General features: G+C 37.2%; 1 protein-coding gene across 11 annotated transcripts in view; it reads right to left on the reverse strand.

Annotated features, from left to right (window-relative positions):
• Positions 1-4137: 4137 nt before the first annotated feature.
• Positions 4138-23294, reverse strand: part of tmod (tropomodulin) — a 47483-nt gene continuing 28326 nt past the window's right edge. For 4 of the 11 annotated variants that reach the window (XM_029299483.2, XM_029299491.2, XM_029299490.2 and 1 more), the window contains 8 exons: positions 21032-21184; positions 20775-20942; positions 20451-20577; positions 20147-20367; positions 19911-20065; positions 19725-19821; positions 19493-19640; positions 17859-17977 (listed from right to left, as the gene is read on the reverse strand). In XM_029299483.2, the coding sequence (XP_029155316.1) occupies positions 17874-17977; positions 19493-19640; positions 19725-19821; positions 19911-20065; positions 20147-20367; positions 20451-20577; positions 20775-20942; positions 21032-21184 (1173 nt within the window). In that variant the 3' untranslated portion in view covers positions 17859-17873. Of the gene's footprint in view, positions 5168-12108; positions 12637-16491; positions 16572-17858; positions 17978-19492; positions 19641-19724; positions 19822-19910; positions 20066-20146; positions 20368-20450; positions 20578-20774; positions 20943-21031; positions 21185-21796; positions 22191-23294 lie in introns of those variants that run through there. The other 7 variants (XM_085480168.1, XM_029299489.2, XM_029299485.2 and 4 more) reach the window with 7 other exon arrangements.

Consider the following 23294-nt stretch of genomic DNA (forward strand, 5'->3'; position numbering starts at 1 on the left):
AAAGAAAAAAAATAGCAAAACTCTATTTCTCCGTGTAGATGTGTCTTAATGTTCAGCTTGTTCGGCAGCCACGCAGTCGAGAGCTGTAAGAGAGCTGAGATTAGGGGCTGCCATAGATCGAAGAGGGGATGTTTGAGTCGGTACGCGGGAGACGAGAGATTAAATGCCACGCGAGACTTAAATTTTCACGCTCGTGAAACAAACGAAAAAAAAGACGCACACGCCGCCGGTGATGTTACTAATATTGTTGCAAAAAAAAGAGTTATAAATTATCGAGTGGACGATCGTTCGCCATCCCCGACGAAGTCAGAGACGAGTCATATTTGTTTATAGTTTATATAAACGCATATTATGTGTGTTTTTATATGTAAAGAGAGAATCGTACCGATGATGTACGTCGCTATATTAAGGAATCTCGCGTTTCCAAAACGCTTTCAAAGATTCGATTTTTCTCGTCTCGATTCACCGTTGATGGCGATCGATCGATCTTACGAGAGAAAAAAAAGAAGGAATTACGTGAAAGTACAATTATGATTTCGAATTCGCAAAACGAAGCTATAGCGAACAGATACAGCTAAGCTTAGCTAACCTTACGAATAATTATTAATTCTAAATATTAATTACAAAAAAAGTAGAATTAGCCGCGCAATCCTCGTAGAAGTTAATAGCAGATATCGTATGAAACGTTTGCTGGATCTGAATATCTGAAGATCCCTGAAAATCAATCGTTTGTGACTGGATCTTAGAATTGCGAGAGAAAGTTTGAATATAAAACTTTGATAGAAGTAAAGTAATTGAAGGAATCGTGGATTTCGATACGGGTCTACGGGTGTTCAGGTTTCGGCGGCGCTTATTAAGATCAAAATCCTATCAAAGTCTCATCCTCATATGCATTCCAACTGTAGAGAAGAAACTGTTTTGTTTCAAGGCGTTAATTAATATTAAAAAGACAGACGCGACGTTCATTGCGGCTCCTATATACACAGTCATCGCGGTAACGATCGTAATCCACATTTTGATTATCTCCATTCTTACTCTTCTACTACTCTGTTTCCATCTCGCGAGAACACTGGCGAAAATGATCGCGTACGTCCAGCATCGACAAGTCTCGCACGGTTTCCTGTGTACAACAACACACATACATTTACACACGCACACACACACACACACACACACATATACACACTCGCGCGCATTTCGAAGTTTCTCACGAAGACAGACGTTCCCTCTGTCCTCGTTGTCGCACGACGAGTCACATGTTTCACATTCGTATCCAAGGGCTCGACAATCCGAGGTTCCTGGGATCTCTCCGTGGCTGTCTCCCTCGAAGGCCTCGAGAATCCGAGGAACCGACGATTGAAAGGACGCAACAAGGATACACTACTGATTGCATTTACGCGCGTAGTCTAGGAACGGCGCCAAAGTGCCGGGCCACGCGCCGCGACGTTAACGTTCGTTAGCCTAAGTAAGGGGATTTTTAAGCTGTTTAAAGTTACGGCCACGCCGGGGAGAGCGCGCGACTCCCAGCTCTGGCGGCAGGTGATACCAGTAAGTGCAACCAGTAACTTAAGCACGTCACACACTATTACGGTAAATCATTAATATGTAAGGATATAGAGTACGTAAAGTGACATAAGGGGAGAGGGAAGAAAGGGAGAGAGAGATCGTGGTTTTTAAAAATTTCGAATGCGAAGAGCGAATAACATAACGTGTAAACGATTTCGTATTTTAAGCGCCGGATAGGCGGGTTTCACAGAAATTACAACTGACTATTAAGGATTATTATTATTTATTAGCTCTATTATAAAAATATATAATATAAATATATGTATATTATATATATATATATATATATACCTATACTATAGTAGGGGAAATCAAATTTTATGTACCACAGAGCTATTTGTATAAAAGACATTTGTTTCACCACACGATCATGAATTGACATCGCTGGACAATTTAATTGCCACACTACCGTCACCAGCCGACGATAAGATCTTAGGTAACATATATTTTGGATAATTAATCTCAAGAAAAACTTCTAGTTTTTATTATAGGATCTAGGTACATGCGTATATTTGCATTACTTGTATTTTTCGTCAGAATTAGTTATTAAGTTTCTAAGTCAGGCGCGCTTCTTGTCTTCGCGCAAAGGCGACGCTTTTAGCGATTTTCACGAAAGGATCTTGCGCTATTCTCGGGCCAATTCAATTTCCAAAGAAAGAAAAAAGACGAAAGAAATGTATGTAATCTCCGGAGTTTGCGGACGGATAAGCGGCGCGTCAATTCTTACTCGAGATGAGACATCAAATGAAAGATTGAAACAAAAATTCATGGATTTGATCATCAAAATAAAAAGTATCTAAACTCTATGCAAACGTTAAATTCTAACGCAAAATTTAATATCCATAAAATCGAATTTTTAAATTAACTTTCTCAATTAATAACATTACAAAAAGAACATTCGTTGATTTTGTTGACGTCAAAAAATCTCCTCTCGGGTTAAGAATTGAGCAAAGCGATGGGAAAAAGCAAACCCCTTTAAAAAACCGTCATTCGTCCGGCGAACCTTCACTTCACTTGTATCTCGCTTCACTACACTGTGTAGATCCGATCGCTTTTGCTGTATGATTTTACAAAGAATAAAGAACACCTACAAGACACAGATCAGAAGAGACGTTTATTGAAAAGTCCACGGCATGTCGCACAAGCGGGATAAAAGGTAAATATCTACGATGGTATGTATATACACGTCGACATCGGAAGAAAAGCATTCTCTCGTTTATGCTGCGTCGCACAATTTTACATAAAAATATATAGCGAAGCTCCTTGCGCATCTGCAACGTACAGCTCGAATTCGTTTGTCGACTAAAGAACTCGATGTCCTTTTAAATCCTTTGCGTGAATAAAAATTGAAGATTATTATTATGGAAGATATTAATTTTTTATCATCGATTCGTTGATGGATTTAATGGATTCACAGAGAAGTGTTGAATGAACCAAATGCAAGACGATGTCCTTTTCTCAGCAGCTTTTATTCAAACCTCGTGTTACAAGATAAGGCTTAGCAGCAAGGCTTTGATCGTGCGCGTGCATTTGAGTTTCGATACGTTGTGTATACGTAATGTGTGATGCGTGTAACAGAGTGAATAGATATGCGAATATGTTTATAACAATCAAGAATGCATTCGAAAGGCCGCGAGCGAGAACAAATCTGATTACAATACTCTTTCGTTATCGAATATTTCTCTTCTCCTTCCGTCAAAATCCAACTACATACGCTTCTCAAAAAAAAAACTTTGCACGCTGTCATTTATTAAAAAGCGCATTTTTTTCGATTGCAAACATTTTTACACTACGAAAATTTCAATATACCGAGTTAACAATATTTTACATCCGCGCGATCCATTTTTCTACTCGCGAACGAGTGTTTAGCGCAAAAGTATATTTTTGATCCGCGTATATTCTCACATGGATTCAACAAGCTCAAAGTATACAGCGATGTGTATGATCAATCGACGCGTGATCTATCTTAGTGAAACTTTTCCGCGTTAATTATCTTCACCCCACGCACTCCCGAACCCTTTTTCTCCCTCTCATCCGCACGCGCATGCACACACAGAGAGAGACAATTATGCCACCCTCTCTCACGCGCTAATAATCCATTCCCTCTTTCGTTATAACACGTAGGTCACATTGATCGATTAGAAACGACATTGAAGACAATATGTACAGATTACATTAATAAATATATATATATATATATATGTATATTAATATATATACAATATATATATATATATATATATATATATATATATGTAGTATACTAAATTAATAATTAATTTAAACAACGAGTTAGTACCTTATAGAGAATATTATAGTGAGACTTTATTATATGCCGAGCGGAACGATCGGGTATCGGTGGTATCGTTCCATATTTATTTTGAATGAAAAATTTGCGCGTGTTTTGCAGCTCCGAATTCAATTGATTTTAATGACATGACATTCGTACATATTATTGATGAACAAAGTTAATTAAACCGTGGTTAACAATTGCTTACTTAAATGATGAAATAATCAATGTGAAAATAATTAGAGAAATAATCATTCTACATCAATGATGTCAAAATCATATCGATTCAATTATTTTAATGTTTTGAAGAAGAATTCATAATCTTTTCATATAAGTGTTTCGATATTCATTCTATGTATAAATATATACATTTCAATCACATAGCGACGTAGTAAAACCAATTAAATGTAGCTATTCGCTTATTTTGCATAAAAGACCATGAATTGTTCCACAACGATTAGGCAGTAGTGAGCAAAGAGATAGAATATGAATTAATAAGACATTCTCTTGATAAAAAGAAAAAAAGAAAAAAAGAGATGAACACAGAATATAGTTTGTACCCGATCGCTCAGCGGTACGCTCGGGCAAATGTTTGGTCGAATTAATTAAAAGAGAACTTCTCTTTCGTGTATAAATATTTAAATAATCCAGTTAGGTAGCCACGTTAAAGCGATGAACGGGAATCTTGGTGCGCATCACGTTAAAAAAATGACTCCGGCTCCTTTCGCCGCAAATGTCATATCATTTCCAATGATTAACAATTAGAGAGGACAATATTCGTCATATATGTATATAAAATAACAGTACCGTGTGTGTGTGTGTGTGTGTCATATTCATACGACGGTTTAAATTTATTACATCGTCATTAGAGTATCTTTCGCACGACACAGCTCTGGTGCAGGAATATAATATTTATATAAATGTAATTCTTTTTAGAGCAACAAAGACGAGACACAATTCACGCGTATAATTTTGTCGCATGCGAAGCTTCCGACAGCTTCACCTCCGCGATCGAGCGTTTCGTTTCGAACGAGCTAAAAATCGTCCGCGACGATTTCGAGATCCAGAGGATCCAGAAGCGTACAGAAGATTCCCGAGAACCTAAGGATTCGACCCTGCGCTGCGGTATAGTATCGTGTATGTATGTGTAATGTATATGTGTACAGACCATATTTTACGGCGCTGCACCGGCGCATTATCATCTTCGTCGCCGTCGTCATCGTTGCCATCGTCGTGGCGATCATCGTCAATGCATTATGGTCCAGCCGATGGTGTAGTTGCGGGAAGCTCTTCCCATGCGACGCAGGCGATCTGCCAAAAGAAACACGCTCGAGGAGCCATTACGGTGGGTTAATGTTCCAGGGACTTGATGATCGACGCGAGGATCGGCTTGGAAGATTTTCAAACTCGATTCTAATACGGTTTCCGTGTTATTCGCGGATCAATTATTTAGATCAATGACTTTGGAAGAAATTATGAAATCATTGACCGAGATCTCTGCAATCCTCTTCCCAGATCCTCAAATCGTCGAGCGTGACGATTGGATGGCTAGGCACTAATAGCGAGATTATTTCACGAGTTTCATTAATATGAATTTCATCACCATTTTATTTCAAGAGCCACTTCTCTCAAATTAATAAAAATAATTTCGTATAAAAGCAATTTTTTCTTAAATCAAATTCCAGTTTCTAAACTTGTAGGCTAGACTGAGAAAAAAATACTGTTGAATCAACGACATCGATGCAGTTAAATTTTATTTTGTTAACTCAATGACATTATTAATCAAATCAAGACGTCATGCTTTTGTTTATACTGAATTAACTGCATATGTTTGTGGCAGCCCGTAACGTCGACGTTTAATTTAATCAAAGTCATTTTTTTTTATTCAACAGCATTTTTTTCTTGTCAGTGTAGACACCTTCGAATAGTGTGGCAAATACTCGTCGTGAAAAATAAATGGACAAAGTACACGATGGAAATAACAATAACAAAATGTCTTGAGATGTAATATATAATTCTCTGTAGACGTGTAGAAGCTTCGTCGCAAAATGTCGTCGGGTCAGAACTGGTTATTAAAGCTCTCAGAAAATAAGTACAAAAAAATCTTGGGTAATTTGCATCCTGAAGATCCTTCGGATGGGAGTAATTCGCAGAACTGCGCGGACTCTTCCCGGATTTCCCTTTTTTTCTCGTTTCTACGCGCCAGTCGTAAAGCAAAAGTAATTAACGCGCGTGCTATGTCAAAACGTTACCGCGGCGATAAAACAGTTTACGCATCAGACGCTTATATATATATATTATATATAGCTAGCTGGATTAATTCGCACGAAGAACATTACATCTCGACATGTGTATGTATTCTGCGACTGTATACCTGGTGCAATTTACGTACGTGCGCGCCTCCCTTCAATGTGCGATGAGTAATCTTGTGGAGGCAACAAATTTCGCGCCGGCGTTAATCTTCATGCCGCGTTGAACATAAAACGGAAATTATATCATTTCAAATTATAACGTTATGCGCAACCGCTCGCGCGATCGTTGCATCTCGTTGTGCAGCGCTATTACGCTAATATCGCGTCATTTATTAGCTACTGGATTTTAATACATAATTGATGCGTAAATTTTTCAGACTATTTTCTTTCTCTTTTATCACGCTTATATTTAACCGTTTGCCAATATAAGAAACGAGAGTCCCTCTTTATCGTCATTTCGTATTTATAGCGAAATTTTTATTCAAACTCGTGATAAAAACACAGGCGCGCTTCTTTCGATAAATCTCATTCGACTCCCGCGAGCAAAATCGCGAGAAAAACCGGTAGTAGTTTCGATAGAAATCAGATTTATTGGTGCGGCGTGTTCCGCAATTTTTTTGCCGATTAGGGAACGGCTGCGTCCGTCATACGGAGATAAACGATTCGCGCCCAAGAAAAGTTTTAGAGATCCGAATTGCACGCGAGAGACGCGTTAAAAGGCGATGTCGGACGCTGTATTTATTCCCCATTTCTCTCGCGCGAAGAACTTTATCATTTCCTTGCATTCCGAGTGTCGACTGAGTGCACACGAAACCTGTAATATATTATCTATATATATACAACACAAGCGCATTATTATTCATTGATATAACTGGATACTCGTGAGCGAGATGATCGAAAAGCTTCCACGGAGATACGATGCCGAGCTAATAATGCAGCATCCGCGCGTCGGCTTGCCCACGTTGTACGACGATGTGTTAAGTAAACAACCGCATTCTGCATTTAATGGGGAATTAATTATCGCGAAACGCGTGAGATGCCGGACCGGAGCGTGTAACCGAGTTCATCCCTCGCGCGATAAAAGCAGGACGAACCGTAGTATAATTTATTATTCTCGTAACGTATCCTCTTTCTCTCTCTCTCTCTCTCTCTACACGCGAATCAAGTGTAATACGTTAGGGAGTAATTAGTTTAACCGTCGAACAATTCCCTCCCTTCTGTAGCAGTAGTTTACGCTGTCGATTACACCGTACCGTCGATTTTTCGGCAGCGCCCGGATGTTCGCACGGATTTTTCCCGACCACCCAGAGCGCGAATAGTTAAAAGCGCATATACGGTAAATACGGTTAATTACGCCGTTAATCAATCCCGCGATTGGAGCGCGTGACGTCGCGCCAGAGTCGCAATTTCGATGTACACGAAATTTTTTGAAAACGGGAGATGAAAGTTTCATTCGACAATATTCACGCGTTTCTCGATACGATTTTTCGAAATGTTTTTAAATGAAAATTTATAATCACATTTTTGAGATTGCGCCAAATACGCGCGTACATTTTTTTCTTTTCTGGACGAAATAAATAATTCGCTTTTATCATATTCGAAGCTTTTCGATTCCGCAGAACCGCGCTCGATTATCGCGATGTAATTACGACGAAACAAATCCTAATAATCACGATCGAATCGAGATACTATTGCGAGCGGTTAAACTATTGGCGAGGAAAAACAGACAACTCGGCAATCTTCCTCTTTTTCTCTCGATACGACGACAGCTTCTCCTCTATGGAGCTAATAAAAAAAAAAGTAGACGAAGAAACTCGCGGAGAGCTTCCGAGACAGCCGTCGAGCTTTTCACACTCGACTGATGCGTCTCTAGATTTTATCTTCCCTCCTCGAAAATCCCAAAGTACTTCCATCATATTATACTTTCTTACTGTTTCTCTCTTCCCAATCCTCGTCCCATCCTTCTCTCCCTCGATCCTTCAATCGCGACTAAAAGAAACATCGCTACAACCTCCTTAGAAATGTCGCTACCCTGTTTTTCCTCCTTTTTCGCGTCCCGATGTTTCCTCCTCCTGTCGGCGGTCTGTTTATCTGTTCCAGGATAATTCGAATCCCCCAATATAGAACGAGTCACTTCGTCAGAATTTAATGCACCGTAAAACGAGGCTGGCTCCACCCTCTCGTTCTCTGTCTCCGTACTTCCGAAGTCGCGGCTGAATCCGCTTTATCATTACCGCAGTTGCGCGCGCGCACGATCTCGGAGGGTTGGGAGAATTCTTGAAGAAATCCGCTCGCGGGATAGGTAGTCGAGATAGGTAAAGCCGACGAAAGCTGAGAACCCCCCGTTTGATAGAGAAGCTGCATCTCATCTTTCGATGGGAATTTTACCAACTTGATGCGTCATCGCTGCGATGTCGGCAATTTTTGAGTATCTTTATCGTTAGTGCCAGATCAATTTCGCCAAAGAAAAATCCGTTTAGATTCGTACGAAAATCTATTTCGATATCGAATAAAGGTATGCATATTGTTACACAAAAATATCTAATTAAATTCAAATGTACACGAAATTATATATTAAAACATTTATTTGAGATCTTCTGTATTGCATTATTAATTTACGCGTTCGAATTTGATAAACGAGATTCTATAGCTTTATAACCGAGTATTAATTAAATTATTAAAATACACAGGTCTGACCACGGGAACGAAGAAATATTCGGTTTCACTAACGCGTAGATGCGAATAAACTCGTGCATTTGAACGGATTTCATATCAAAAAGCTCGCGATTCGCTCCGCGAACACGCGTATGACGGATTGTGCGCAAGTTTGTTTCGAAAAATTGACAGACAGATACCGAAATAACAGAAAAAAAAAAAAAACAAAGAGACCGGAAAGAAAGAAATGGTAAAATGGAAGAATAGCGCCTGTCGATAGAAATTCGAGGCAATCCATTCGGTAATTGAAGCTTCCATTATTTTTCCGACAAAGCTGCGTACAACCAACACTTTTCGTCGATTCTGTTGTTTCCCGCGCTTCTCTGCGTTTCGTAATTTTTTTTATTAATTTTCTTTTTTTTTTTATATAGGTCAATGTTTCCGAAATTGTGCCTCGGAAAAGTTCTGTTCGAAATAAAAATGAAAAATAAAGGTAAATAAATGTCCTTGTGTTTGATGATTTAAATTGAAAAATTGCGTCTAAAATTTACGCGCTTTATGATTTTTATAATAAAACAGTATTCAGTCGTTTAATCGACATTTCCATCTTTCATACGACGAAAAATATTTTTATTTTTCACAACGAGTTAAAACAGAATTTTTAATATATTTTTTAGCGTCTCGCCATGCAGTGCCACATTATCCAATCGGAGAAGATATTCCTTTCATTTAATCGCAACAAATTAGTAGTCTACTTAAACATCAGTAATATCAGGATAAGAGTACGTTTCTTCATGCTCTAACGGTGCATTAAGTCATTAATTACTATTAACATGAAACCCCGAGGCTATCCTTGTACTAATTGTGTATAATGTGCTATTGGTTAACACATATCTCGTTAACACATTCCGTGTGTGCAATATTCCAATTTAATGCAGGTATATATAGATAGTGATCGTGTTAATTATAGTTGGCTATATAGGAGATGCAGTTGTGTGCTACAGTGCCTATATATCTTGAGGATGCAAAACGTGTAAATTACAGTACCAAATATCAAGAAATACTAACAACATGTTAATCGGTGATGCATTCCTAAATAAAATATAAATAAGAGTACCAAAAATCTGGAAAATATAAAGATACACGATGTACATCATCCATGAAAGAATATCAACTTTGCTGCAAAGGTATTGTCTATAATAACATTGTTTTAAACGTATACATAATAAATGTAAAAAATAATTTCTAATGCAACGGAAAGAGGAGTCATACAGAGTTTATGCATATCAAGATTGAAATGGAGCTACATTTAGCATAAAATAAAAAGGCAAAACTTCCGAATTGCAATCTGCGTTCGTTCGCGGCAACAAGCGATTCCGGGTAGCTCGAGTTATATATATATACGTATAATAACTGCGGCTAATCGAGGTAAGCCTGAAAAAAGTCACGGTGCCTACAGCGTGCTAAACGTGCCATTATATCGAGTAATATGCGGCCCTCGCGCGATATAGCAGAAACTTGCATGCGTGCGCTTATATAAATGCATATCGGCGCAATCGCGACGAATTTAATCGGCCGTCCGACACGAGATCATTGCGCGCGTAAAAGAGGGTCCGATAAAAAAAAAAACCGGGGGTCTTGCTGGAAAATATTTATCGAGCGTTCACCAGCGCGCTCGTAATATTTCGGGTCGTTATCGTGAAAGAGTTACTCTTTCTCTCTCGCTCCTTCGATATGCTCCCGTCTGCACCAACAGCTGCAATAATAATAGGCGCTGCAAAGTTGCGATTCTCGAAATTTGCGCAACGAGAGAAATAGAGAGAGAGAGAGATCTCGACGTCAAACGCGCGATTCGCCGTCAGAACTTGTCAGTTGAAGAGTACCGTGTGAATTACTATCAGTTTGCAGAAAGTAACAACATGCCTTCCACTTTGCAAAGTATAATATTTAGTAAGTAAACACGTGTCAGAACTTTTGATGATACTTTTAACAGCGAACTCTTTTGCGCCGATTTAGAGCAGGATACCTTCCAACGTTACGCATAATTAATTAAGCTTTAATTAACAAAATATTTAGTACCAGATAATTAGCGAGTCTGGAGTGCGGCACACTCATTTAAAATTTTTTTCATAAATATGAAAATTCGAGCACAATTTAAGCCGAAAATTTCTGAACGAAAACATTTCGAGAACGAAAATGTAGTTGAATTAACGCGCGCGTTTAATAACAAATTTCTCTATGTATGTTTCCAACAACAAAAAAAAAAGCAAAAATTTGCAGAAATTGGAAACTTCGTTCAAAATTCGCGCTACTTTTGCGCTATTCAGAAACAGCGATTTAATAATTCGGTATCATCGCGGCATCGTCGAAATTGTCCCGCCGTTCAATTTCGCAAATCGCGATGCACAAATGTAATCAAGCCGGATCAGGAGGAGGGAAAAGTGTGTGTGTGTGTGTGTGTGTCGCACATATATAAGCGTTCTGTAACTCAGAGAAAACTCATGCAACGTGGATGCACGACAAATATGTACAACGTGTCACGCGGAAGGATGTAAAACAGCAGAGGTAGGAAACGGCGAGCAAACGAGAAACGGAGAAATGCGATTAAGCGACGAAGTAGTAGTATGTTGCGTGTTGTTTCGATCTCTCGACGATTGCCGCAAGTCTCCACATCAACACGACATATATCTGAAATAATATCTCCTCTCCGCAGTCCCGTTTGAGCCTACGCAAATTTTGCCCCCGGCAAACTTCACCACTACGCGGTTATTCTTCGAAAAATGGTCGATAGTCACTCGCGAGACAGCGATTCGTAAATAGAATTAGATTATTAAGGTCATATTGAACTGTTATAAATAAATAATTCGCAAACGTCTCGATTAATTGGGTCAGTTTTGAATAAAATTCAGTCTAAATTTGAGAATAATCTGGCGTTTCGTTTTATTAATAAAATTCATTAATTCAAACATTAATACACATTGACCGTTGTGAAATTATTTATCAACAATTCATAATATTCCAATTATATCTATGTGATAAACTTCAAATAAAAATGTCAACGCTTTAAATTTGGAGGGACAATCTCACGTTTCGCTTAAAAAAGAATGATTAATTAACAACCATCGACTGTCGTGTAAATTTATCAGAGCTATGAATTTAAAGCAGTCTGTATTTTTTATGGAATTGTAATTTTACATGAAAAAATCCTCAACTCATTACAGAACGATCATTAAGAATGTTGATCATCGTGCAATTTATTCAATGCATACAAATTAATCGGATCAGCTGTGAATAAAATTTACAATGACAGTCTAAATTCGAGGGGACAAAATTCTTCACTTAAAATTTCTCATTATTATATTGCATTTTTTTATTTGTATATAGTTGAAATATTTGTCATACATCTTGATTTCTTTAAGATAGTCGGTCACCATAATTAATTATAAATCCGAGGGATCGAAAGCCCCGGAAACGAAAAAATCTCCGATTCATATATCGTATACACAATAGCGAATAGAGTCGAGTAACATAGACGTGCTGTTTTTCGTTTTCACCATCGCCGTCCTATTTTCGTCTGCGTTTCCTCGTGAGAGTCACGAAGAGAATTGTCTCGGCAAACGACAGGATAAGAGTAAGTTAAGCCTTTAAAGCGGTGACACAGGCGGCAATGAGATCGGTCGACATGTGCGCGCGAATACATTTATAATATAATATATATATATATATAGTGCATAATGTTGTGTGTGTATGTGTATATATATTATATATATGTATATATATGTACAAAATAGAATACCTAGGCGAACGCCATTTCGCGTTAAGATGTTGCCACCCCGAGCCGGGACTGCCGTACTGCAACAGACACCCGAAACACTGTCATCATATGCGTTTAGCAAATAATAAAAAAGAAAGACTTTACCGATCCGATGCATGCCGGTAAAGAATATATGCAAGAAAACGAAAAAAACAAAAAAAAATATAACAAATGCATCGCTCGACCTGCGGCGATATTCGAGAAGGGCGATTTTGCCAATTTAATCTTTAATCACGATTCTCTTTTAATTAAGAAAAAAATCCTATCGAAAGTTTAATGAGCATATACGATCAACAATCTCTTCTATTTTTTTTTATCTTAGCAATTCCTTTCATTTTTATCGAAATTGTCCCCGCGCGTAAAAATTCCCGCGGACAATCGCGGATTTATTATCGAACGGAAAAAAGCGCGATATCTCGCAATCTTTGTGAAACAATCGTCGGACGATTTTCCCATTTATCCGGGGCGATGTTGCGGGATCGATTGTTGCCGGACAAAAAACACATTACATGATTAAAGGAACGTACTGCGTATACCGGATAGTAATCCACGCCCGTAAAATAGTAATCCCGTCCGCCTGGCGGGAATAACGCGCGGCGGAGACGTAAAACATCCTCCCGCGCGGATCACGCGTCGCTTTTTAATTGTCTTTCGTTCTCTCGCTGCGGTCTCGCCAAATTGTTTCGCTCTATCGGGCGAAACGGCAGATTCCATCGTCGGCACCGCAATTTTCTTTTTATGCCGCTCGCGATTAAACGAGCGCCGAATTTTTTTTTTTTTTTTTTTAACCAACCTCGTTGTTATCAAACTCGAAAATTCGAATGTACATATTACGCATATTCGTATAGATTCAAAGAATTCGTACATTTTATTAAACCGGTAAAATTGTTTTTACATTTTTTTTTTTAGTCAAAATTAATGTTAAAATTAAAACACGCGATTTTGAAGCGCACTTCAATTTTAACGTACATGACGGGTCAAAAGTATCGTATTTTCGTTTTATTTTGCGCGCTTCTCGTATTCGCATTTCGGTCGAGCGACACCATGGCATGCCTTAAAATACAATATAAACCAATCTCACGAGCTGCTCTTTGCATCAATGTTAAGAGTCCTCGAGTCCCTTATACAATTACATTCCACGGGGAAAAAAATCGCGAAGAAAAAATTTCGCAATCTATTCAAGTTTATTCGTCGAGTCATTTTCTCGTGATAGATAATTCATCATCAACTCACAATTATCCTCGCATGTCTAGCAATATCGAAGAGAGATTTAAAGATCCCGTAATTTATCGAGACTCGAGGCGCACTTGTCCTGATTGCGTTCCATTAAATTTTTTGCTCGGCGTGCCTTTATAGACCGGGATAACAAAGACGTCTCGAAGTATCTAAAGATTTAATATGCTTTACGGACAGCATTACGGACTCGTATACGTAAATTCAAAAAGCAGCTCGATAACGAGAGTAAATTTTATGTATATATCTTTGATGTTAGTTTGATGGAAGAGACTCCTCCATAAAAAATTGGCAAAGACAAACACACCGGCACAATATTTTGTTGTTAGTCATCAGACAGATGCGAGAATCATTAATCTAATGCACGTGTCCTCCATAGACTTTTTATTCCTAGGAGGAATATTTTTAGTCTACGTTGCGATAGAGAGAAAAATCGCAACGCGCAGAAAAAACTTGTCGAACAATTTAACGGCTGTGAAAAAAATATCTTTAAAATCTTTCTAAATATCTGTAAAAAATAATCTTTCAGAGAAGCGTCCAAACTCTCACCATCGTCGACGTTGATATATAATATTTCGTTGCTGAAATAAGACGCATCGTACGAATAAAAATTGCGAATGCTCGTGAAATTTCGTGACTAAATACGCGATATAATCGCATCGAACGGTTTAAATGAGAATCGTGAAAATTATTGCAATTACACTCCGCGTAATTAAATCCTTGGTTCCGAATAATCCGCGGAAAGAATAATCAGGTTCAAAAGCGATATTGATAATGATATCGAGAAAATTAATATCTTCTTCATATGAATATACATATATATAATCCGAAAAAATTGTATAAAATTTTAATAGGATGAACCATAAAATTTTTATTCAAAGATTATATTGTTTTCCATTAATTTTATTCAAAGAAGATAAAATACGAGCTTATATAAATAGGCAGATTTTATTAAAATGAATGACACAATGCACCAGTTTTGGCTCTGCGGAATATTTAATCAGTTAAATTTAGAGAAAAAATTTTCGTTAAAAAATATATATCTGCATTTTTGAAATAATAACGGAATCACGTAAACGTAGCAAATGCGTTAATAAAATTCAATGTGCAATAATGTATACGGTTTTTACGGTCTACTTGCAGTTTATTTTACTCTCGGATGCAATGTGATCTTTAAAGATACGAGTTACGAGCGAGATATATCTTTCCGCCACCCCAAATAAATCCCATGCAATAAAATCCATTCACATCGACGACTAACATTTTATATTACGTGAAAGCATCACGCAAGATATTATTTTAAAAGACCGTACACACGACTCGCGATAAATATTAACAATTTTGCGGCGGATGCATAAGCATTCGCAGACTTATTAACGCGGCGTTATGAAAATCCCCGATGAAAAAGTAAATTGTTCTCTCAATTCAGCGATTTGCATTTTATTTAAAAATGACCTCCCATGATATGCGCGTTTTGTTATTGTCATGACACCCAGTGCCGATATATCTATGTTAGTGCATCATAAAATTCCACAGAAAATAAAACCTGGCGTGTACAATTTGAACATTTTCAAAATTAGAGTAAAATTGTAAAATTATTCAAAAAGAAGCAAATTCACAATTTTAAAAATAAAATAAATAAAAATTTAAGTGTTTAATTCAGAGATAAATATAATAAAAATTCCAGAAAATTTTATCTTGAAATATACTAAATTACAAAAAAGAAAAAATATCTCGATATCAAAAGGCAAAAAAAATTATACAGAGAAATTTTAAAAAATTCAAGGCTTCCGAATATACTCGAGATTTTTTCCGATATATGCGCATTTTAATTATTTCGAAGGGGGGGTGGAAGACTATTCATTTTCTTTTTTCGAGAAAACTCGATTAGATCCGTTAGATGAACAAGAGGAGCGTATAATTGAACGGTGCTCGAGCGAAGAAAAAAAATCCCCGCGCGAATAGTTCAGACAACGATTCACTCGGTATGAGATGTCAGTCAAATTCGGTTTGCACCAACGTCGGCGTGTGTTAAGCTGTCTTCGTGCTGACGGGTTAACGTCGGCAGGATGTCACGCGAGGCGAATAAAGCTCCTAGGAGCCTTGCTTCTGTGGAAATTAACGCGTCACGACTTCATCGTGTTTGATAGGATGCATCTAACTCCATTGCACCGCAGGAAGGTGCGAAGCAACGGTAATGACGATGGTGATGTGCGTACGTCGAAATGCAAGACGCTCTAAAAGTCACGCAACCCTCCTCGATAAACGAAACTCGACTTAACATTATGCGGCTATAATAATTACGATCCACTTAATTTTATAGAGGAGATCAATCATACACTGATTAGGTGTATGCGAAAGAATATAATCATTTAGTATTTAAATTGTATAATCGAAGCATCAGAGTCAAACTTGAAACATCTATTTCGCGAAATTATTTGCGAATCTCTTGGTCTAGAAATATATCTGTGTTATGTCCCACGGAAACAATTACGATGAATATTTTATTTTCGATCTATTTTCGAACACACTGGCTACGTTTCCTTTTGCAGCGCAATTTTTAATAAAGCCATGTTAGTGAAGCTACAAAAATAGCGTTTGGCGTTGGTTAAGCTTTCCCCGTGCGAAAGGGAAAGATGCGACTCATTCTGCTGACGGTCTACCACACAGTGGGTAGCTACCTTTCATTGAATCAAGGCAGGTTTCCTGTGGTTCATGTTAAAGAATCGGAACTGTAGCCGCAACGATAGATCTTTCCGTACTGTTGGGAAAGAATAGGTGTCGTAAGTACATATATCGCAGCTTGCAGTCTATCGTTGTGGATGGGTAATAAACATTCGCGATAAGAGAGATTTCTCGACTGGCAAGATAAAATTCTGGAGTATTCGAGAAATATTACGTTTCATTTTTTAATTACTGTAATAATCTGAAAAAATGTATTCACAAAAAAACTTTAAGAGCGAAAGATGTACGTCGTTCAAAATATTTATATCAATCTATATAACATGTATTTTTTTCAATAATCTTGCGAGTCAAGACGGACTTAATCGCGATATCGACACCGCCTATTAAAACCATGACACGTGAAAAAATTTAATTATAACCGTAAGACCAGAACCAAATGAATCAATCGCAGTCAAGCATTCTTACTACGTTGTAAGAATACTTGATTGGTCGATTTGTATATGATTCTATAGTTATAATTAATTTTTTTTCACGTGACGTGGTCTTTATAAAGGAAACACGAGCGCGTGACAAACACCTATATATACATATGTGTCAAATAAATGTGACGTATAATATGGAGTAGGACCTGGGGCGCGCGGTCCGTCAATATCCTGCCTGCAAAATTTCACCAAGGTACGCTGAGCTCGAATCATAAAAAACTAGACCCTCGTCATTCATACGTCGTATGTGCATGGTAGTATACTGAAGTATTAGGAAAGAAGTGTGAGAGAGTCAAACTTGAAAATAAAGTAGAACGGGATGCCAAAGAATAGAATAGTGAAGGGAATAGTAACGCTAACAAAATAAAATCGTGCGACAGATTTTTGAAGGATGAAATATTAGTCGCATATTTTTATCATTTTTATGGTGACATCTATCTGATCCTGCTCCGAGAGATGTGGAGAATAAATTATTATTGCATTCGCTTAGTGAGATGAGACAGACTCGGAAGGTAATTATTGTTACATGTGACTTCCTTTGTGAAAGAGAGAAATCTGATCAAAATGCACATAAAATTACAAAGTTTTATCTCTAATCAATCGGATGCTGAGACTGATAGGGCACATTCGGGATTGTCATTATTGATAGCTCAGAATAGTCGATCTTGTTAAATTGATGCATCCTTTTGCACTCGTCATAAAAAAGGATATTAAATAATGCTATTAAGAAATTATTAGATTCAAGATTTTTTAACGTTAAAATTTCACGAAAACGTTAACGTTATGAATTAATGCGAGTACAAAGGATCAATGTAAGTAATTACAAACTATCAAGTCGTACAGGGAAAGGCAAGCTCACTTTTGATAACAAAACTACTCACTGCGCTGCAACAGCGCTACGCTCTATTTTTTAAGGCATCTTTGGGAAGAACGGTGAAGGTTGCAGGGCCAGCAGCGATCGCTACAAGATTATCTCGTTCCTTGGCTTCCGCACGATAGACTAGCCAGATAAATAATCAATTAGAATTATAGTAATTTCAGTCGTTCGCTCGAATTGGGAATGAATTTTCGACAAAGATTCGATGGAACAATACACAAGTTTTGTATAATTTTTACGTTAACAATTTTTAAAGAATTTCGAAATAAAATTTCATAATATTATTTGTTTTGGTTTTTCTGATAGTGATGCATGCCATAATAGGAGAATGAGAAGATATAATTTTGAGGGGTTTGGGTGCACGGGATTTAAGAATTTAATTTTTATAATAATTTGCACATGTTTTGCTTTGAAAATTAAATCTAATGTGACACGATAATTCGGATATCACTTGTTAAATGTCACTTTATAATTATACCACGTTTGCAAAAAGCAAAAAGCAATAAGTTAAAAATACGGCGAAGCGTATCAGTCGTAAAAGCGTCTTGAGTACTCTTTTTTTGTTAAATATTCAAGATAATAAGAAAGCTTTTTAATGTCGATCGAGCGCGAATTGATCGTTAATCGAGTTATAAAAGCGTTTAATTAAATATGAAAATCGGTCGACAGATCCATACCAAATTAAACTATTTTAATCTTCGCTTCTCCGTGTTTTGCTGAAAATTGAAACAGACAGATCACAGTCTGGTCAGTTTGTGTTGTTTGCACAAACATGTTTCTTTATCTATATCTTTAATGTCAACAAATGAGATAAAATATTTTTAGAGGGGTAATAAAAAAAAAGCAGATGATAAAAGACAGGAGATACAAAACGTGACGTAAGGAACTTGATGTATTTTTTGATAAATAAAATTAAAATTTTAAAGCATAACCATTTTGTATATGTATATGACCTCCATAAAACTTTTACTTTTAATTGACTTGAGTTGCAAGGATTTGGGGAAAAACAGTGTCAAAAATTAGAAAGTTTCATTTCTAATTGCACAGAGACGGGATGAGGAGCTTATAATTACCTCTATATGTGTCACTAGCTAAAAAAAAATAATAAATGAATAGCGGGATGAATAGACGAAATGATGAAATGTGCTACAGTAAAGCGCTACATGAGACTACGAAGCAGATTCGGAAGGGTTAGAAGCATTTCGTCACATGGTCTCCATAGTCCCCCATACAATTGCTCCCATCTAAACGGAAAATTAATAGCACAATTATCATCGTGAAACAATGATATTTAATGCGTCCGCGGGACGCCTCATTGCTATTGCAATTTATGACACCTGCTTAAGATTATTGCGCGCTGACACCTGTGAAAAGACGTCGTACTCGACGTTAAAGTATAGACGCCACAATATCTCATTAGACTTTATGTCTTGTGGCTAGTTATGTTCGCAATTTGCTATATAAATAAAGGAAAACAATACAAATTATCTCATTAATGCCAATCACTTTTGTGAGACATCTTTTTATGCCTAAAAATATATATAGATAGTTTTTATAGACTACCACTCATACGTATTTTTCGTGACCTAAAACGCTGATAAATACTATAAATCCTTTCAATGCTCTTTATGTACTTACTCCTGTCAATGTTGCGTTGCAGATGTGCAGCCACGCGATGTCTAGCATCATTGAACTCGAGATGCAATCCAAGTCGTAGCAACGTCGGATTTTGTTCTACCAATTGTGTGATTTCCATTTCGATCTTATTGCCCAGTACTTGTGACCTCTGAAAAATAATGTGAATATTAAGATTTCTTGGACGTTAATTTTATCAGGATCATTAAAACACAATTTTATATAATCTATCTACCTGGTTCGAACATCGAAATTCTTCGATGGATTTTGCCTTAAGAAGGGATCTGATCAGCCTTACTATCACAGGTGGACTTATGAAATTCGTCTCCACGCTGAAAAAAAGATATTAAACGTTAATGTTAAAACAATAACAGAGTTGCAGCGTGCGAACTTTTTACGCGAGAATATATAAAATACACACTTGAGTACTCTGAGTGTCGAATTCTTTTCTAAAGCATCGGCCAGCCGTTGTGCGGTCTTGTCGTTGAGTCCAACGTTAGTTAAACTTAGTGATTCAAGATGTGTGTTTATTTCCAATGCTTCAAACAACTGTACGAATTTTTCGTCTGAAATATTCTGCAACAAAACACCATTGTTAGCTCAATATAAAATGTATCGTTCTTCTTGCAAAAAATGTCTTCAATCGCTATTATTTACTTTAATATTGTTCCAGTTTAAGTCAATCAAAGCGGAGTCATCATCTCGCACTTGTTTAATGGTTGCATCGACGTCCGTGTCGTTGGGTGGCTCCGATGGATAAACTTTCGGTTGACTAGCTTTCGTCACTCCATCCCAGCCAAGCCCGACTGGTTGTCCAGAATTCAATAGAGACGCATGATATTGATCTTGATTCATCATGGAATGGAATCCAAGAATAGCTGAAAAGAGACGATTTCACATAATTGCTTATCTTTCAATTCCATCAATATAATATAATACTCTTGGAAATGACAGATCTTACCAGCAAGATCAATAATTTCTTCTTGAGTGGCAGCTGAAAGCGCTTGTTCGTATTCATCACCAAGATCTATCGCGATCTGTTCCTCTGCTTCCTTTTCTTTTATGGTCTCTTGTGGCGGAGGTATCCACTGAAATGGCACAATAATATACCATTGATACAAATATTGCACACAACTGCACCTTGACTTTCCACATATATTTTCTATCGCAATCATAATTTCAGACTTCAGATCTTTACAAGACTTGTATTAAAATAGTTATGCTATAAATATTATCATGTTTTAAATGACAGAGGAAATTATTTTTATAATTTGTATACACTCACTTTTTTCCCTCTAACTACACCAGGTACATATGGCTTCAATTCTGGAATATCAGGTGTCTCTAGAGCTTGTTTATTGATATGTTCAATGAGTTTCTTTCGATTTAGTGGCCCTGTAGGACTCTTGTTGCATTCGTAGCTGCAACGTTGCGAAGGTGGCATAAAGCTGTCCTATGAACATAATTTAAATTCGGTCACTTTGAAAAAACAATGAATAAAAAACACACCAGATTATTAATTATTTAAATAAACAGACTTACATCTGGGTCTACCTCCTTGGCCAGTATATTGAGTTCCTCCGGCGTGAGCTCTGCCAACAATTGATCCACATCAATGTCATCATACTCGCTCAGATCCTTGCCATACAGCTTGGCTGCTGTCGTCATGGTGGTTGTCTTGGTTGACGAGGAAGTCTGTAAATCATCCCAGGAGTTGTCATCAACAACCGAATGTTTCCTCGACATTGTGCAAAATTCTATGATATACAGTCAACTGCAAAACGATCCTATTTCGTATTTCAATAAACTCCACTATATTATGTAACAGCGTTCAATTATGATAATAGTCTATTGCGTTTAAGTATTATATAATCGCGAGAGAGAGACAGAGAGAAATGCGTTTACAGTCTCGCCGCTATAAACAAAGGGAAGCCCGTTATTGACGTTTCAGGCTAATTATCGCGGCGCCTGCCGGTCGGGTCGGATCAATTATTCAAGGGGTGCATTGACCGCGGAAAAAAAACGTCAATACAGGGCGCGTTCCGTCAAGTGGCCGACCGATTTATTTTCTCGCGGAAGCCGACAGGTCGTGCGTTCGCGATCGACTGATTCGATCGCGTCGATCATATGGCGCGTTGAAATTCGGCGAGCGTCCAAACACGACTGATGCCCTCTGACCCAGATAATTCGGGATCGATTTTCATTGACAACTCGGCTGCCAAATCGGCGACCAAAGCGAAATCCCGCGTGCCCCGCCCGGCTGACAGACGGGGGCCCTCTCGGACCTTCCCATTCCTTGGAACTCACTCGATAACGAGGATGATGCAGAATCGCGACCTTGCACGACGACGCGTGCCGGTGCGTGGATTAGATGCCCGCTTCGAGAGAAACGTCTGGATCCGGATAATCCTTACTCGCACGACGACAATGACGTACGGACGCGCGGGTTTCACTGACCAGCTCACCAGATCGCGGCAGCGCCCTTTTAACGCCGACAATGCGATTGCGTGAGGTCGATCCCGTGTCCGATGCGACTTGTCCAGATTCCGAGATTTTCCGAATCTGATTTATCAAAACTGATTCGCGCGATTTCTCACTCTCGGCACAGGTGGACCGAGGATAATCGGAAATTGCGGTCTGTCTTTTTTACGCGATGCGACACGATCGACGAGGTTTTGATTGCACGTCGCTTGGACAACTGCAACACGCGATGCTGGAAGGTGTTATGGCGAATGGAGTATACGTCAGTGGGAAGGCGGGAAATTCGAATCGCGTTGCACGAGTATAGATGCATTAGAAAATATTTTATGGGATATTAAATATTAATATTAAATATTTATACCGAAATATTATTATATTCGCGGATGTTTTGGTAAAAATAGGCAATCTTTCGTGTAGAATAATTAAAAATAAATCCCATAAGTTGCTATACATTTTTATTCTATAATGCATCTTTATCGAGATACTTGTTTTTAAAGTTAACATTTGAAAAGTATAATTCTTGAATAACTCTTATATCACTCTGTAGATTGTAATTTGTAATAAATATTTTTATATTAAGTAAAAGTCTTTAACATAGTGATAAAAATTTCTTAATATCAAGTCGGAGAGCCAGGGACGGTTCATCTTCAAATTTTTTAATTTATAAAACTTTTTACCAAATGTCTTTTATTTTTAAGTATTTTTTTAGATTCTTCACATCTTTTTCTAAGAAAAAATATTCTTGTTTTATTTCATAAGTTATCTGTTTTCGAGAAAAATAGATTTAAACGATCTAAATAAACTTTTATTCAAATATAGAACAATGATTTTGAATGAAATGGTATAAAATTACATTGGGTATGTTAAAACTCATTGAAATGAAATAAATTTAGCCAAAATTATATACAAAAAAAATGATCTCTAATTTTAAATTAAAATTAAAATTAAAATTTTACTTTTCTAATTTAAAGTTAAAATTTAAGAAGTTACAATTTTTTGTAATTTTGACAAAATTTATTTCGTTTTAATAAGTTTTAACACAATCAATACAATTTCATATCATTTTATTCAAAATATTAATTATTCCATTATCTGCAAAAGTTTATTTTGTATCGTTTAAATAAATGTGTTTTTCTCTAAAATAATTAATTTTACGAAATAAAATAAAAGTCTTTTTTTAGAAAAAATGTGAAGAATCCAAAAAAGCACTTAAAAATTTTAAAAATATTTGTTGAAAAGTTTGATGTTAAAAGACTTTAAAAAAATCCATCCCTGATTCTCCGATATGATATCAAGAAATTTGTCATGCTACTTTAAAGAACTT

Source organism: Nylanderia fulva, unplaced genomic scaffold (genome assembly GCF_048542155.1).
Source record: "Nylanderia fulva isolate GAGA-0341 unplaced genomic scaffold, ASM4854215v1 Scaffold1, whole genome shotgun sequence".
Taxonomy (NCBI): Eukaryota; Metazoa; Arthropoda; class Insecta; order Hymenoptera; family Formicidae; genus Nylanderia; species Nylanderia fulva.